This window comes from Salvelinus sp. IW2-2015, linkage group LG20 (assembly GCF_002910315.2).
Source record: "Salvelinus sp. IW2-2015 linkage group LG20, ASM291031v2, whole genome shotgun sequence".
NCBI lineage: Eukaryota > Metazoa > Chordata > Actinopteri > Salmoniformes > Salmonidae > Salvelinus > Salvelinus sp. IW2-2015.
Window position 1 is genome coordinate 41,550,347 of NC_036860.1, and position 14,970 is coordinate 41,565,316.

At 43.9% G+C, this 14,970-nt stretch overlaps 1 protein-coding gene across 2 annotated transcripts in view; it reads right to left on the reverse strand.

Annotated features, from left to right (window-relative positions):
* Nucleotides 1-14,970, reverse strand: part of abr (ABR activator of RhoGEF and GTPase) — a 217,362-nt gene that overhangs the window by 56,907 nt on the left and 145,485 nt on the right. For both annotated transcript variants that reach the window (XM_070449398.1, XM_024011125.2), the window contains 5 exons: nt 13,923-13,998; nt 13,683-13,787; nt 10,875-10,949; nt 3,544-3,641; nt 3,238-3,369 (listed from right to left, as the gene is read on the reverse strand). In XM_070449398.1, the coding sequence (XP_070305499.1) occupies nt 3,238-3,369; nt 3,544-3,641; nt 10,875-10,949; nt 13,683-13,787; nt 13,923-13,998 (486 nt within the window). The remainder of the gene's footprint in view (nt 1-3,237; nt 3,370-3,543; nt 3,642-10,874; nt 10,950-13,682; nt 13,788-13,922; nt 13,999-14,970) is intronic.

The following is a 14,970-nucleotide window of genomic DNA, read 5'->3' on the forward strand; positions in this document are numbered from 1 at the left end:
TATGTTTCGTTTAACACTTTTTTGGTTACTACATGATTCCATATGTGCTATTTCATAGTTTTGATGTCTTCACTATTATTCTACAATGTAGACCCTTGAATGAGTAGGTGTCCAAACTTTTGACTAGTACTGCATGTCCCTTTACTTTAATGTCCCCTATACTCCATATTAGCTCCTCACAGTGTTTTCTGAACATCTTTCGGTCCTTGCTATAGAGACTCTCTCTCTCATTCTACAGTGTCCCTATCCCTTAACCAGCACTATTACACATAGCAGCAGCCACATTCATATCAGGGACATGGTCTCCCACGCTCAGCCAATAGCACTGATGCAAGCAAAGGAAATACTGATAAGTTCTCTCTTTTGAGAGTTTCCTTTTCAGCTCAAGCCTCTCTTACAGTGATAAGTAATTGGCTGCCTCTCTCACTGCAGAGTGAAACTCTCCTCTCCCCTAGCAACACTCATCACCAATCACACCATCTCTCAGCCTGGGACTGAACATGCCATTCCCTTCTCTCACTACTTTTTCCAACAGCAAGCAGTGAACAACATGTGGTGAATAATATATTTATTTATTTGTTCATTTTTTGACAACGTGGCTGTTGTTGGCTAGGTGGCAGTGTGTTATCCCAGAAGACAGTGTGCCTCTCTGCCAGGCTGTTGTACCCCTATGAGTGAGTAGAGGGTACAGTACATCTTAGCCATGAAGTTGTTATGAGGCAGGTCTGTAGCTCAGTGCCTCAGTACCAACACACACACTTATCCTACACATCCTCCAAAGTCTAGTGTTCCACTCCTAATCAGTTCAATCAGAGGTAACAGGCTCACTCATCCACTCTTCCTCTGCAGGAAAACGAGAAACCTCATGAACCCATTACAAGGATTACAGTGGAATTACAGTGGAATATAATATGTTTCAAAAAGGTGCCTGGCCAAAGATCAGGAGGTGCTTTAATTAACCTTTAATTAGGCTTTTCTCTCAATTTGACTAATCCTCATTTATAGATCAGACCAGGAAATTAAAATAGACAGAAATAGAACAAATCATTACTGGTAGTAATATCATTATTGTTTGTACTCTACTGTACTGTAGAAGTCTATGTTGTAGGAGTAGTGTTTACTGTATGGAGTAGTCCAGTGTTTCCCCACTCCAGGCATCCAGTACCCCCAACAGCACACATTTCTGTTGTATCCCCGGACAAACATACTTGATTCAGTTCATCAAGGGCTTGATGATTAGTTGACAAGTTGAATCAGGTGTGCATGTCCAGGGCTACAATATACATTTGTACTGTTGGGGGTACTGGAGGAATGGAGTTGGGAAACACTGGAGTAGTGTAAACTGCATGTTCTCAGAAAGCGTTACAACCAATCATAATTGATCATACTTCAGAGACCCTTAGAGCAGTGGTTCTCAAACCTCTCCTCGGAGACACCCACCCGTTCCATGTATTTGATCTACTCAAGAGCTAGCACACCTGATTCAACTTGTCAACTAATCATCAGCCTTCGAATAGGTGAATAAGATGAGTTCAGGGCTACAACAAAATTGTGAAATGTCTGGGGGTCCCCGAGGAGCGGTTTGAGAACTACTGCCTTAGAGGCTGTCAGGGGAGGAAGAGGGGTATACCACATGCTGGGACAAAATGGATGACACATATGGGCTATGATGACATCACCATAACTCAAGTACCTGACATCTCAGAATGCATAGCATAGCGAGAGAACGTGGACATTCCTCAGTTACTAGGCAGAGTTAGTACGCACAGAGGACCATTCACTTAGACAGGCCAGACATGCTCTCTGGTTCACTAGAGGCAAATAAAACCTGCTCAGTCCAAAGCGCTTTTCTGCACATAGTCAGGGAAATAGAAACAGGCAACCATTTAAACAGCTCTATAAAAACGAACTCTCTCCAAATTGGACTGCCAATGAGAGGGCATCGTGGAGTGAGATTCTTCGCTATACTTGAAGAGGAAGAGAAGCATTGACACGTCAGTCAAGGACAGAAAACAGACACACTTCAAAGAACTAAAGAGATGCTGGAGTGTAAGATAAGTAATGTAAGAAGATTATGAACCATCTAGGCTAATAGTTTGTTATTTATATAAACACATCTAATATACCGTCTAAGTATATTCTCCACACAACACTAGTTGAATCTTTTGGAGAAGAATGCTTTAGCTGTGACTTGTCTTAAAAGGAATCATTTTTCACTCAGTATTTCTAGTTTGCCCCACTTTCCAGACTCTTCCGTTTGAGAGAGCTCGGTATTCCCATGACGACCAGGCAGTGAGCTTGTTTCTACCTGAAAAAGCTGTTCTGTAACAACCACCAAAAACACCAGTGAATAGTTGATACTGATTTCTGTGTGGGAGTAGTGAAAAAAATTAACTCAGAAAAACCAGGTTAAGGAACTAAAGAGTCAAACTTGCTCCAAGCTCACCTCTAGCTACACTACGATTGCACCACTAGAGAAATAAGCAACAATACAGTACTGTGCATTCTTTAGTAATACTCCTTTAATAATCCTCAAAGTTGACCCAGATTTAGGAGGAAAATCAAAGATGGCGGACGATGGGATAACTTAAACAGGCCTGAAGAGGAGAATAACTATCATGAAGGTGACAGTGGAAAGTCATAACTACACTACGCAGCTACAGACAAAATGAGAAGAGTCAAGGCCTACTTGACCTGATGCAAGAACAAGGAGTCTCTGGGAAATCTACAAATAGTGGTCTCTAATTCTCCCTTGTCAGAGTCATGGTGGTACAGCGGTTGTGGGAAGAGACTACTGAGACTAGTCTTAATAACTAACCACAGATAGCAATGCACAACCTTCCCAAACATGTTACAGTCAAAGGACATTCTGAGAGCGAGGGATTTTTTAAGAGTGTATTTTCCCACAAGGAAGGGGGAAAACCTCCCACGTACACAGTCTCTAATACTCACTCTCTCATTCTCTCGCTGTCCCTCTTTCTCAGACAGTTAAACCAACCGACCCACGTCAAAGTAGTCCACCACAACAAAACCCAACTATTGCACACAAGAGACCAGACAACATTAAGAGTGAGTCACATGTTGGGGAAAAGTCTGAGCTGAATGCATTGCTCCATGGCTTCTGGTACTATATGTTTCTGTGAGGGTCCATAAGAGCAAACAAGTCCATATATGCTTATGGAATAACTTTACAGCGAGTTTGAATTCATGAGGTGAGGGTTGTCCCTCTCTCCTTACCTGCACCTGGCCCTTGCCCATGATGATGTCCACGATCTCATTGTCATCCTTGTTGAGCTTGGTCTTGTCGTAGCATTTCTCGTAGCACAGGATCCGCAGGCACTGAGAACCTTCCAGCTCGATCTCAAATTCCTATTGGACAACAGACAGGAAGGACATGAGAATAGGGTTCAATTTCCTATCGGTCCAAATAACAGACCGAATGATGGAGTATTGGATATTGAGTTCAACGCCCTGTTGACAGCATGACTAACCGACTGAAATACGATCTGAACATTGGAGCTCTGACGAGTGTTGGTCTCTCACCTCGTTCCACTGTGGTTCAGTGGTGTCTCTGAAGACGCGGGTCTTGGCCTTGCTGACAAAGTAGCCGTAGGAGTCCACCTCCAGGGTACAGTACAGATCTGAACAGGACACAGGAGTCAGAAATCACAATGAGTGAATCTAAAATAATCAGCACTTATAACACAATAATAGCAAGACTGACAGTAAATGGACAGACATTTGAATATGATCGTACCACAATTGTGTAGAGCTAGATCATGTCTGTATCAATGGTCACTGACAATTAATTTCCTTACCACCTAATGGTAGAGGCCTGTATTACTTCTCAAGCCCTTACCACCTAATGGTAGAGGCCTGTATTACTTCTCAAGCCCTTACCACCTAATGGTAGAGGCCTGTATTACTTCTCAAGCCCTTACCACCTAATGGTAAGGCCTGTATTACTTCTCAAGCCTTACCACCTATGGTAGAGGCCTGTATTACTTCGCAAGCCCTTACCACTAAATGGTAGAGGCCTGTATTACTTCTCAAGCCCTTACCACCTAATGGTAGAGGCCTGTATTACTTCTCAAGCCCTTACCACCTAATGGTAAGGGCCTGTATTACTTCTCAAGCCCTTACCACCTAATGGTAGAGGCCTGTATTACTGATAGAATGAATAAAGACACACACACACACACACACACACACACACACACACACACACACACACACACACACACAACAAGTCCCCAGGGCCAGGTATTCCCCTCAGCTCAGCAGAGCATCAGCTAGGCTAATGTACTCATGTTTATGCTAATGCACTAGTCTCCATAGGCCATTTATCCAGATATCCATTACAATGTCTCCCCTGCACTGGTCTAAGAGACCAAGCCAGAGGCCTCTCTCTCCAGCCCCGCTAGTCCCTGGGGTCTCGACTGCTCTCTGACAGCATGATGGATGGTTACCCACCCTGACCCCTGAACACACAGTCACATCACCCACGCACAGAACTGTTTACACTGTAGTACATAGTCACACATGACGTAGCAATATGAAAACAATAGCATGACCCATGTCTGTCTGGGTTTAGCTCATAGACATATCAGAATCAGGATTAGGTTAGGCAGACTTGTGGACTCAAGTCACAAATTTGATGACTTGAGACTCGACTTGGAGCCTCAAGACTCGGGACTCGACTTTGACTCGAGATATATGACTTGAAATTATCTGGCCAGGTTTTGTAATGTTTTGTCACTCATTTTGTGGCACAGACACTACGTGGATTAATCTACACGCAGACAAAGACAGTAGCCGCAGAATCGCCCTTGCAAAAAAAAAATGCAACAGATTGGCTAGTGAAACGCGCACTCTGATTGGACCAGAAAATTTTCAATCAACACAGGTTGGGTGAGCTTGCGAACAGAATGTTGATTTGCTGTACAGCTATAAAATGCGCAAATGTCAAAATTTAGGGAGTGAGGCTTGCCATAATATATAAATATGCAGCTCCAAAAAGTGTTTGGTGATCAAGAATATTAACTGTTTACTTTGCAATGTCACCGGAAATGGGGCAATAATTACTAGCATAGGCCAACTGGTCTTTTGATATGTAACAATTGCTTGATATTTATAATTTACTTATGAAGCCTGCATTTGGCATTTGTTGTTAAAATCAAATACTACTGTGGCGAAGAAGCACCATAGGCACTGCTCTTCACTTGCACTCTCCAAACTCCCACCAGTGGAGTTAAAATAAAATAAATTGTTTAAATGTTTTGCTGTTGCTTTCACATGTTTAAATTCATAGGCGCTATGATGTATTTTTAGTGTAACCTTTATTTAACTAGGCAAGTCAGTTAAGAACAAATTCTTATTCACAATGACGGCCTACCCCGGTCAAACCCCTAACCCGGACGACCCTGGGCCAATTGTGCGCCGCCCTATTGGACTCCAGATCACGGCCGGTTGTGACACAACCTGGGAACGAACCAGGGTCTGTAGTGACGCCTCTAGCACTGCAATGCAGTGCCTTGCTGCGCCACTCGGGAGGTAAATATATATTCCATCTAATAATGCAATAACTGCTAGCGATGAATCATTCCATTACCTTACTGTTAATTGCAACACGTAGACATTTCTGTTACATATTTGACAGGTCTACTACGATACATTTTCCTTTCATAGCCAACCATTTCTTACCCTGCTATGAGTGGGCGTGATGTTTATAGCGCACATGAACGTTCAAAAGACTCAGGAGGTAGAAGTTCTGTTTATTTCATTAAATGTAAAGTTTCATTTGTTCATATTTCCTGGTCTATGTCGGAGATCCGTGTGTCTGTGTCCTATATCGCTGTCATTTTTGTTGTGCGTAATATACTCCGTGTGATAGAAATAGGCTACGTGGCCTGCGCTCCACGCTTTGGAGTCGTTGAATAAGATAAAATGATTGTTCCATGTATGCATGGTTGAAATATCATTACGTCTGATTAAGATCAATCAATATAACAATATATGTGGAATATGGTTGTAATTGCCAATTGGGTAAAGGTATGGTCTCGGGCCAAGTGTTTATATTATGTAGGGCTACCAGTTTGAGTTCTTGTTTGATAGATTCAATTTGGTTTCTCAAGGGGAAGCTGTACAGTCTTGCCCGCTACCAGTGTCTGTTCAGATAGGACAGGTTAGGCCTGATACAGAGGCTATTTCTTTTGGGCTATTGCCCATGTATATTTGGTTAATCGACTTGTATATTTTGTATGATATGGAGCTTTCACCATTGGATCACTGAGACCCGTAAATAAATCTACACTGAGCACGTCAACCTGCGCTGATTTCATGCTAGAAGGTCCATATTTTACAATTCCATAGGCTAATAAAAACATGTTGTAGACAAAATAATGAAAAGGGCTGTCCTGTAGCCTCGATAAACAGACAAAGATTTGTAGCTGATCAAGTCGTTGCGAGTATAGATTTTGTTTTTACTTGACTTGAGATTTGAATTGAAAACGTGTGACTCAACTCGACTTGCTCTTAGAATGCACAACTTGGAATTGACTCGAGTCTTTACCCGTTCTACATGGGACTCGACTTGAGACTCGGAACCTCTTGACTTGAGACTTGCTTGTGACTCAAGCAGAAGAAAGCAGAAGGATCCAGACTGGAGAGGAACGGCACGGAGGGGTGTAACTGATCATTTGGGGGGTGTTTTAAAAATGGAGTCACGCTTTAGTAATTAGACACATCCGCTACATGGGTGACTATCAGAGTGACCTGACAACCAATGGCTGAGGAGGAACACACTAACTACTGTCTGTATCAGTTAAATTCAAAGTCTTAGTCCCAAATGGAACCCTATTCCCTGTATAGAGCACTACATTTGACCAGAGCTCTATGGGCCCTGGTCAAAAGTAGGGAATAGGGTGTAATTTGGGATGCACTCAAAGTATGAGAAATTCAAGACTACTGGGAAATAAATAGTAGTGTACATAATTGGACATAGGCCTAGTGTGCTGCTGCACTGAAGTGAGTTCACAGAGAGTTAGACAGGGTAGTTTATCACTGTTAATGCTCACAGAAATAGCATTTGGCTTCGTTAAGAGAAAAAATATATATCGGAAGCACAACTCCCTGCTGTGTCAGATTTACACCTCTGTCCCAAGCACCTTTCTGAAAGTTATGACTGTTCAGACTTAGTGTAAACCCAACACCACTAAGGGAAACATTCATACATCATACTCCTGGGCTACTTTTATCTCAAAGTTTATTTTCCCTTCAAATCTGAACTAGGTTTATAGGCCTGGACCTGAAATCCTACAACTAAAAACAGGGCCAGAAAGAACATATTTAACCTTGTTTTAATGTGTGTTAGTAGTGTTGCCAAAGGAACCTTCAGAAATGTGACACGATGAAAATGAGAGCTGGGGGCTGGTGGTGATTGGTTGAATAAGCCCTGAGGGCTGTCATTTTATTGGGAGGCCTCTTCCTGCCCTCATGAATCTGGTGGTCAGTGAGGAGTCTTACCAGTCACACACACACACACACACACACACACACACACACACACACACAGGTTAATGGATACCATCCTGATTCTGTCCAGACGACCTGGAAGTTGACCCCTTCTCTTTGTTTGTGTGTGTGTGTGACCTCTTCCTAATCCTAGCCTGCAGATGTGTGTTCATTTGTAGGTGAAACAGTGGTCAGCAAAACCTGAGACTAAAACAGTCATTCTGAAGACTTAAAGCAACCATCTAAACTGGGTCTGAAAGAACAACACGACCTAGAGACAGGGAGGAGGGTTTGTCTGCTTTATGGTGTGTGTGTGGTGTGTGTGCCTGTCTCCCTGCCTGCCTCCCAAACACAGCTCCTGACTGTAACATGATGAATCTACTGCTTTATTTAGAACTTATTGGAAAAAAGTGGAATTCCAAGGAAGGAACATTATGAAGAAGGAAATTGTCTTATCAAATTATTTTTAATTGGATCCGGGATGATAACACTAACCGTTGCATGAGTAAAGGATGCAGGGAGGGATTACATTATGCATAGAGAGGCAGAGATGAGAAAATCTCTCCCCTACATAAAGTTCAAAACATGACATACACTGAGCGTACAAAACATTAGTAACGCCTTCCTAATATTGAGTTGCACCGACTTTTGCCCTCAGAACAGCCTCAATTCGTCAGGGTATGGACTCTACAAGGTGTCGAAAGCGTTCCCATGTTGACTCCAATGCTTAAACACCTCTATTCTCAGTCAATGTATTTTGGGGGGACCAGTAGACTCCTAGCTACTTCCTCTGACCCACTTCTGAAACGTTGCCCTGAGCTGAAATGCATCTCTGCTTCCTATTGAAATAAACTACGGGTGGCAGTGTTGATAAGATCGTTCTAATAGGACATGTTTGTACATAATGCAGTTTCTAAAAACAACCCTGGAGAGGGGGTGTATATCCCCTAACTCCAGTGTCCAATAGGAAGGACTGGAGGCAGCGTGTGCTGTAGTGTTACGAGCTATACATAGAATAGTACTGTATACAAGTACACAAGCAAATACACACACACACACACATACAGAATAACCAACACACAGGCACACACTTTTATGCAAGGGAGCAAATGGTTGACATACGGCTTGTACACACAATACGCTCGAAAGATAGAATCAGAGCAACACAAAATTGAAGGGCAGAGACCGGGGAAGCCGACAATAAAACTAAACACGTGAAATATCAGATCCACATACGGTCCACTCTACAGTCTCTGTAATGTCCCTTCTCAAAGGAATTCCCCAAACAAACTAAGACATCTCTATCAGACTTGTGTTCCAAACAGCATCCTATTCCCTATATACAGGGAGTGGAACAGCTTCACCAATCCTTCTTTAACCTGTCTCCTCCCCTACATCTACACTAATTTAAGTGGAATTAACAGGTGACATCAAGAAGGGATCAGTCATGGGAAGAGCAGGTGTTTCTAATGTTTTGTACACTCAGTGTAGTGTACTACTTTTGACAAGTAGTGCTCTACATAGGGAATAAGGTGCCATTTGGGATGCAAACATAATTGTGTACTTTATAATGGGACGGAGGCAGATGACATCTCCCTGATTAACAGTGGTCTGGAGGGGTGTGGCCAGCATGACTGGTGGTGAGATATATTAGGGGAAATGTCATCCAAACTCCACAAGACCCCGGATAGATGAAACATCTACCAACTCGCTCTGAGATTTAACTCCACTCTCCCAACCATACTCCACACACTCCAAGTCAACTATACTCGATCATACTGTTGAACCAGGTTGTTGGGGTTCAGAGGTGACTTGGTCTCAAGTATGTAGGTGGCGTAACTGCATCATTATGCTAGCTATGACTAGCTACAATCCACTACATACACATAGGAGATGCTATGTACCCATGGAGGGGTGTTTAAACTAAAACAGGAACTCTTACATTTCAGAGGGCAGGATCCATCAGGACAATGCCGTGGTAACCATACTCCCCCAGCCCCTGCATATCAGAGGGGCATGCCAATGGTACGGTCCATGAGAAAATGGAGGGAAAAGTACAACCAAACCACTTCAACATGCTTCTTCTTCATTTTTAAACAATTCTGCCAGCTCTGCTCCGGTGAGGATCAAACAGGCTTTCAGTGGAAACAGCTTTCCATTTTTTCCCCCAATCCATTACACAATAAATCTCTCTCTGAAGCTTTCAGAAAGTACACTACAGTACAGGCTGCCATGGTATCTGAGGCATATTTCGTTGAGTCTTTTCTTTTCTGTTGTGGTGATATTTGAACCGGTGCTTCTTGTGTAACAAGGTAACAGGCAGTGGAGAGTGTTGAGTGGAGCGGCAGCTGTCTGGTACAGACATATCTGAGCCACTCTGGGGCTCTCTGACATCATATCCCCCTGATAACACATACAGACAGTCATGGCTAGGGCCATCCCATGCACGCACCAGGTAGGGGGAGGCCAGGGCTGAGAGACAGAGGGGGGAGAGAGAAAACGAGATAGGGATGGAGAGAAGAGGCTTCTCCTGGCCTTCACTGTCTGTTTGTGTGTGTGTGTGTGTCCCTTGAGAGCTCGGCTGTGGCTGTGTAGGGACTACGCTGTTCCCGTTAGCTCTCTTTATGGAGTAGTTGTGTCCCTGACGGCCCCGAGCATCAAAGGAGCCACAGGAATGTGACTGTGGTCCAGAGCTGTTCCTCAGGGACTGGCCCTGTAGCTTTCTTAATCTTTTTCTCTCTCTCCACCTCAATCTCTTCCTCCATCTCTCCCGTCCCCACATTTCCTCCTTTCTCTATATATTTTCTCTCTCCCCACCGCTCCCTCTCTCAATCGCTCTTCCCTCTTTCTCTCTCCCACTTTCTCTCATGCTCTCCCTATCCCTCTCTCTCTTTTACCAGGAGAACCCCGGCCACAAATCAGTAAGAGCACGAGGTAGCAGTTGCACCGAACCACAGATTGTGGATCAGATAGCCCATTACTCCAAATCCTTAACCATGAGGGGGGTGAAATAATACCTGACCCTGTTTCAGTGGTAACTTCTACCTCTGCTGGGGGTCTATGTTGTGGTCTTGTAAAAGGCTTTACTGTGGAGAAGAGAACCAGTGTGCAGGGACAGACATGGTAACCATGAACCCTTTCTCCCTGTAACGTCTGTCCTCTTTGTTGGTTGTGGCACAAGATGTAAATGATATGCTCGAACCATCAAGAAGGGCTGAGTCAGAAGATGAACATCCTGGTGTCAGGCACACATACAATAGCTGAAAGATGCTGACGGACACGCGTGTGCATCCAGACACACACACACACACACACGCTGAACACAGTGCAGTACAAGCCCAGTATGAGAGAGAGAGACTTACTGGCTGACTCTTTGAAGCCTTTTGCAGAGTGGACGATCACATGGAGGAATCCATACAGGCCTGGGGTTTCCTCATCTGAAACACACAACGCAGTTAGTCACTGTCTGTCACACCCATTATCAGTGACCTGGATGTGACCTGGGACAATACATTCTCATAACCTCGAGTGTGCATCCCAAACGGTACCCTATTCCCTTTATAGTGCACTACTTTTCACCAGAGTCTGTAGGGGACCTCATAGCCGAGGGTACATCTCATTCGCAATGAACAGTGAAGTAGTATATATTTCAGTGACAATGGTTGTGTGTGTGTTCATGTGCTTGTGTGAGGTATTCTTTCAGGTAGACTAACTGAAGCCCCATGTGGGAGCAGGAAGCAAAGAGGATGAAGAGGACTGGGTCCACACACACACACACAGAGCTGTGGTAGATGGAGCTCAGGTTTAATCACACATTCATTCATCTTAGTGTGGACCTCTACACCAAGGCATCCCATACAGCTGTCCCACAACTCCCTAATTTCCCTGTGACATTAGCAGGAAAAACAGGAAGAATCATGTTGCCCCATAGTGTATGTATCTAAGCCTTAGACTTAAATATTCACAAGCATGTTCTTGGGTGGCCCTTAAACACACACCAGCCTACACACACAATCCAACACACTCACACACCTATGCTTCCCCTCTCTCTCTCTCTCTTGTCCCCTGGCCTCTGCATGATTATGTTGCAGAGGCCTGCGCGTTTCCTGGTAAATAAACAGGGGGTTGAAACTGGAGATGGCCTGTTTGGAGCTCCCTGCAGGCCCATCGGGTCATGCTCTGGACCACTACGGAGATGAGAGACTAACAACTGAGTACTGGAAAAACAATATGTCACGTGTATGTATGGTGCTATGGACTGTATATGTCCAGTCACAGACAGGTCATGCCACCAAGAGAGGGAGAAGCCAAGAGAAGATCTACTCCAGACTCTAACCTTTAGTTTCCCCCCTCCACTGCTCATTATCAGAGATGCTATTCTGTCTGGATCTTAACCACAACAAAAATACTCAAAGAAGATGGTAGTAATGACATGTCAATGTGTATTCCTATAACCCTCTAATGGTTAAGGTTAGGACCAGAGTTAGAGTAATCTGATCCTAGATCTGTAGCTAGTTTCTTCTACCTGGTCACTATAATGGCCTGTGTCAGACAGAGCGATGGTAACGAGGGGATCACATTTCTCCTCCAGCTGGTTTGATTTGAGCCCCTCTGCTACTCCATCTAATAATGTCAATGCATGGTGTGTGTCTGTTGTGGGTGTTGAATGTATGTCAAATGCCAATGAGCTGACCTGGAGCCTTTGTTTTTGCCATACTGTACTATAAAGTGACTACCGATGAGAAAGAATGTAAACCTGTGCTTTGCTTAACCATGTTTCAGATCCCCTCTAAACTGGAGAGAAAACAAAAGTGTTTGATGTGAGTATAAAGGGAGTTGCTTTGACAAGCTCACTGTAAACAAATCAGGAAGTCTGTGCCAGCCAGGAGCAGTACCTCAGGTCACCACAAGGGGGAGCACTGTACCATCAAAATACACCGTGTATAAAACATTAGGAACATGCTCTTTCCATGACAGACTGACCAGGTGAATCCAGATGAAAGCTATGATCCCTTATTGATGTCACCTGTTAAATCCACTTCAATTAGTGTAGATAAAGGGAGGTGACAGGTTTTTTAAGCATTGAGACAATAGAGATAAGGATTGTGTGTGTGTGCGCCGTTCAGAGGGAGACTAGGCAAGACAAAAGATTTAAGTGCCTTTGAACGTGCAACAGTTTCCCATGTGTATCAAGAATGCTCCGCCACCCAAAGGACATCCAGCCAACTTGACACAACTGTGGGAAACATTGGAGTCAGCATCCCTGTGGAACGCTTTCGACTGTTCTGAGGGCAAAAGGGGATACAACTCAATATTAGAAAGGTGTTCCTAATGTTTTGTACACTCAGTGTATATCACTGTCTGTAATCATGGGTTTACAATGCTGTGGCCAGACTCAGATAATCATAATGTGACTTGCAAATATTGTGGCCAATTTAGATGTATACTACAGTACATGATATCCAATTTACTAAACCAAGTCTAGCAGAAATCTAGCAAGATGACAATGTATCATTCAGAGTAAGCAAAAGTACAGGAGGAGAAACCCCCTTGCCTTGCAAGAAAACATGTTTGTCTTTTGATGAAGATATTATATCTCTAAGGAAGCTACCATGAACACCATGACTGTGGGATTTGTGGTGCATAGTGGGATCCCATGAGGCTCAGTTGGTAGAGCATGGCGCTTCCAACGGCAGGGTTGTGGGTTCGATTCCCACGGGGGACCAGTACAAAAAGGTACACAAAAATTGTCCTCTTACTACTGTGTCGCTCTTAGAGCGTCTGCTTAATGATGTAAATGTAAAAAAGTTCTGTTTATGAAGACTTCATGAATGCGTTCTTGTTTGTTTAATGTGTTTTGTGCAGCGGTATAACAGTGTTGTGTATGAGTGTGTGTCTCCCAGCAATTTCCTGTCCCCCAGTGCATCCTGGGAGCTCAAAGTGGGCCTCCCAGCTGGCTTTAATGTCACCCCAATCCAAACATCCCATCTGAACCCTGCTGCAACACACACATGCCATGACACAGATTATCACTAGATGAGAAACGCTATGTAACCTAGATTCCTTACCAAACCATTTCTATTTTTGTGCTGAGAAAATAGGAGATATGTTTGTGGCTTTTAACTGAAAACAGAGGGGAAAGGAAGGAGAGGTGAATGTGTGTGTACTACCGTCTTTATTACTGGTGACAGGGATGTTGTGGACGGTTCGGAGTTTGAAGCAGGAGCTGGTGAGGACCTGCAGCTCTACAGAGCTCAACTGACACGTCTGCAGATCTGAAGACCCAGAAACACACCATTAATAAACCTGAACATACAGCCAGGCCATAGGTTCTTTAATGTGCATTTGCATTGAAGGCATTGAATCCATGGCATCAGCCTGTCTGCTCACTCTCGTGACTCATCCTGTACCTTTCCTCTGTAGTTTCTGGATGCTCTCCCTCCACTCCGACCTCTCATAGTCTGAAGACAGGAGGAACAGGTAGCTCTGAGGACAAAACAGGGGGAAATCACATTTTATAGGACAACAGCTCCCTCCTGTGGTGGGAAAGTAAATCATAATAAAAATAATAATAAATGTATTGGGTTTATTTAGCGCTTTACATAGTAAAGGGAAAATCACCTCATCCACCACCAATGTGTAGCACCCACCTGGGAGATGTATGGCAACAATTTTGGTGCCAGAACACCCACCACACATCAGCTAGCATGGTGGAGGGGTGAGGAGTGATATACAGTGCATTCGGGAAGTATTCAGTCCTCTGGACTTTTTCCACATTTTGTTATGTTACAGCCTTATTCTAAAATTGATAAAAATTGTTTGGTTTTTCAATCTACACACAATACCCCATAATGACGAAGCAAAAACAGTTTAGACATTTTTGCTAATTAATTATAAAGAAATAAAAAATGTTAATATTTCATTAACACAAGTATTCAGACCCTTTCCTTTCTTGAAGCACCTTTGGCAGTGATTACAGCCTCGAGTCTTCTTGGGTATGATGCTACAAGCTTGGCACACCTGTATTTGGGGAGTTACTGCCATTCTTCTCTGCAGATCCTCTCTGTCAAGTTGGATGGGGAGCGTCGCTGCACAGTTATTTTCAGGTCTCTCCAGAGATGTTCGATCAGGTTCAAGTCCGGGCTCTCAAGGACACAGACTTTTCCCGAAGCCACTCACGCGTTGTCTTGGCTGGGTGCTTAGGGTCATTGTCCTGTTGGAAGGTGAACCTTCGCCCCAGTCTGAGGTCCTGAATGATCTGGAGCAGGTTTTCATTACGGATCTCTCAGTACTTTACTCTGTTCATCTTTCCCTCGAACCTGACTAGTCTCCCAGTCCCTGCCGCTGAAAAACATCACCACAGCATGATGCTGCCACCACCATGCTTCACCATAGGGATGGTGCCAGGTTTCCTCCAGACGTGACACTTGTCATTCAGGCCAAAAAGTTCAATCTTGG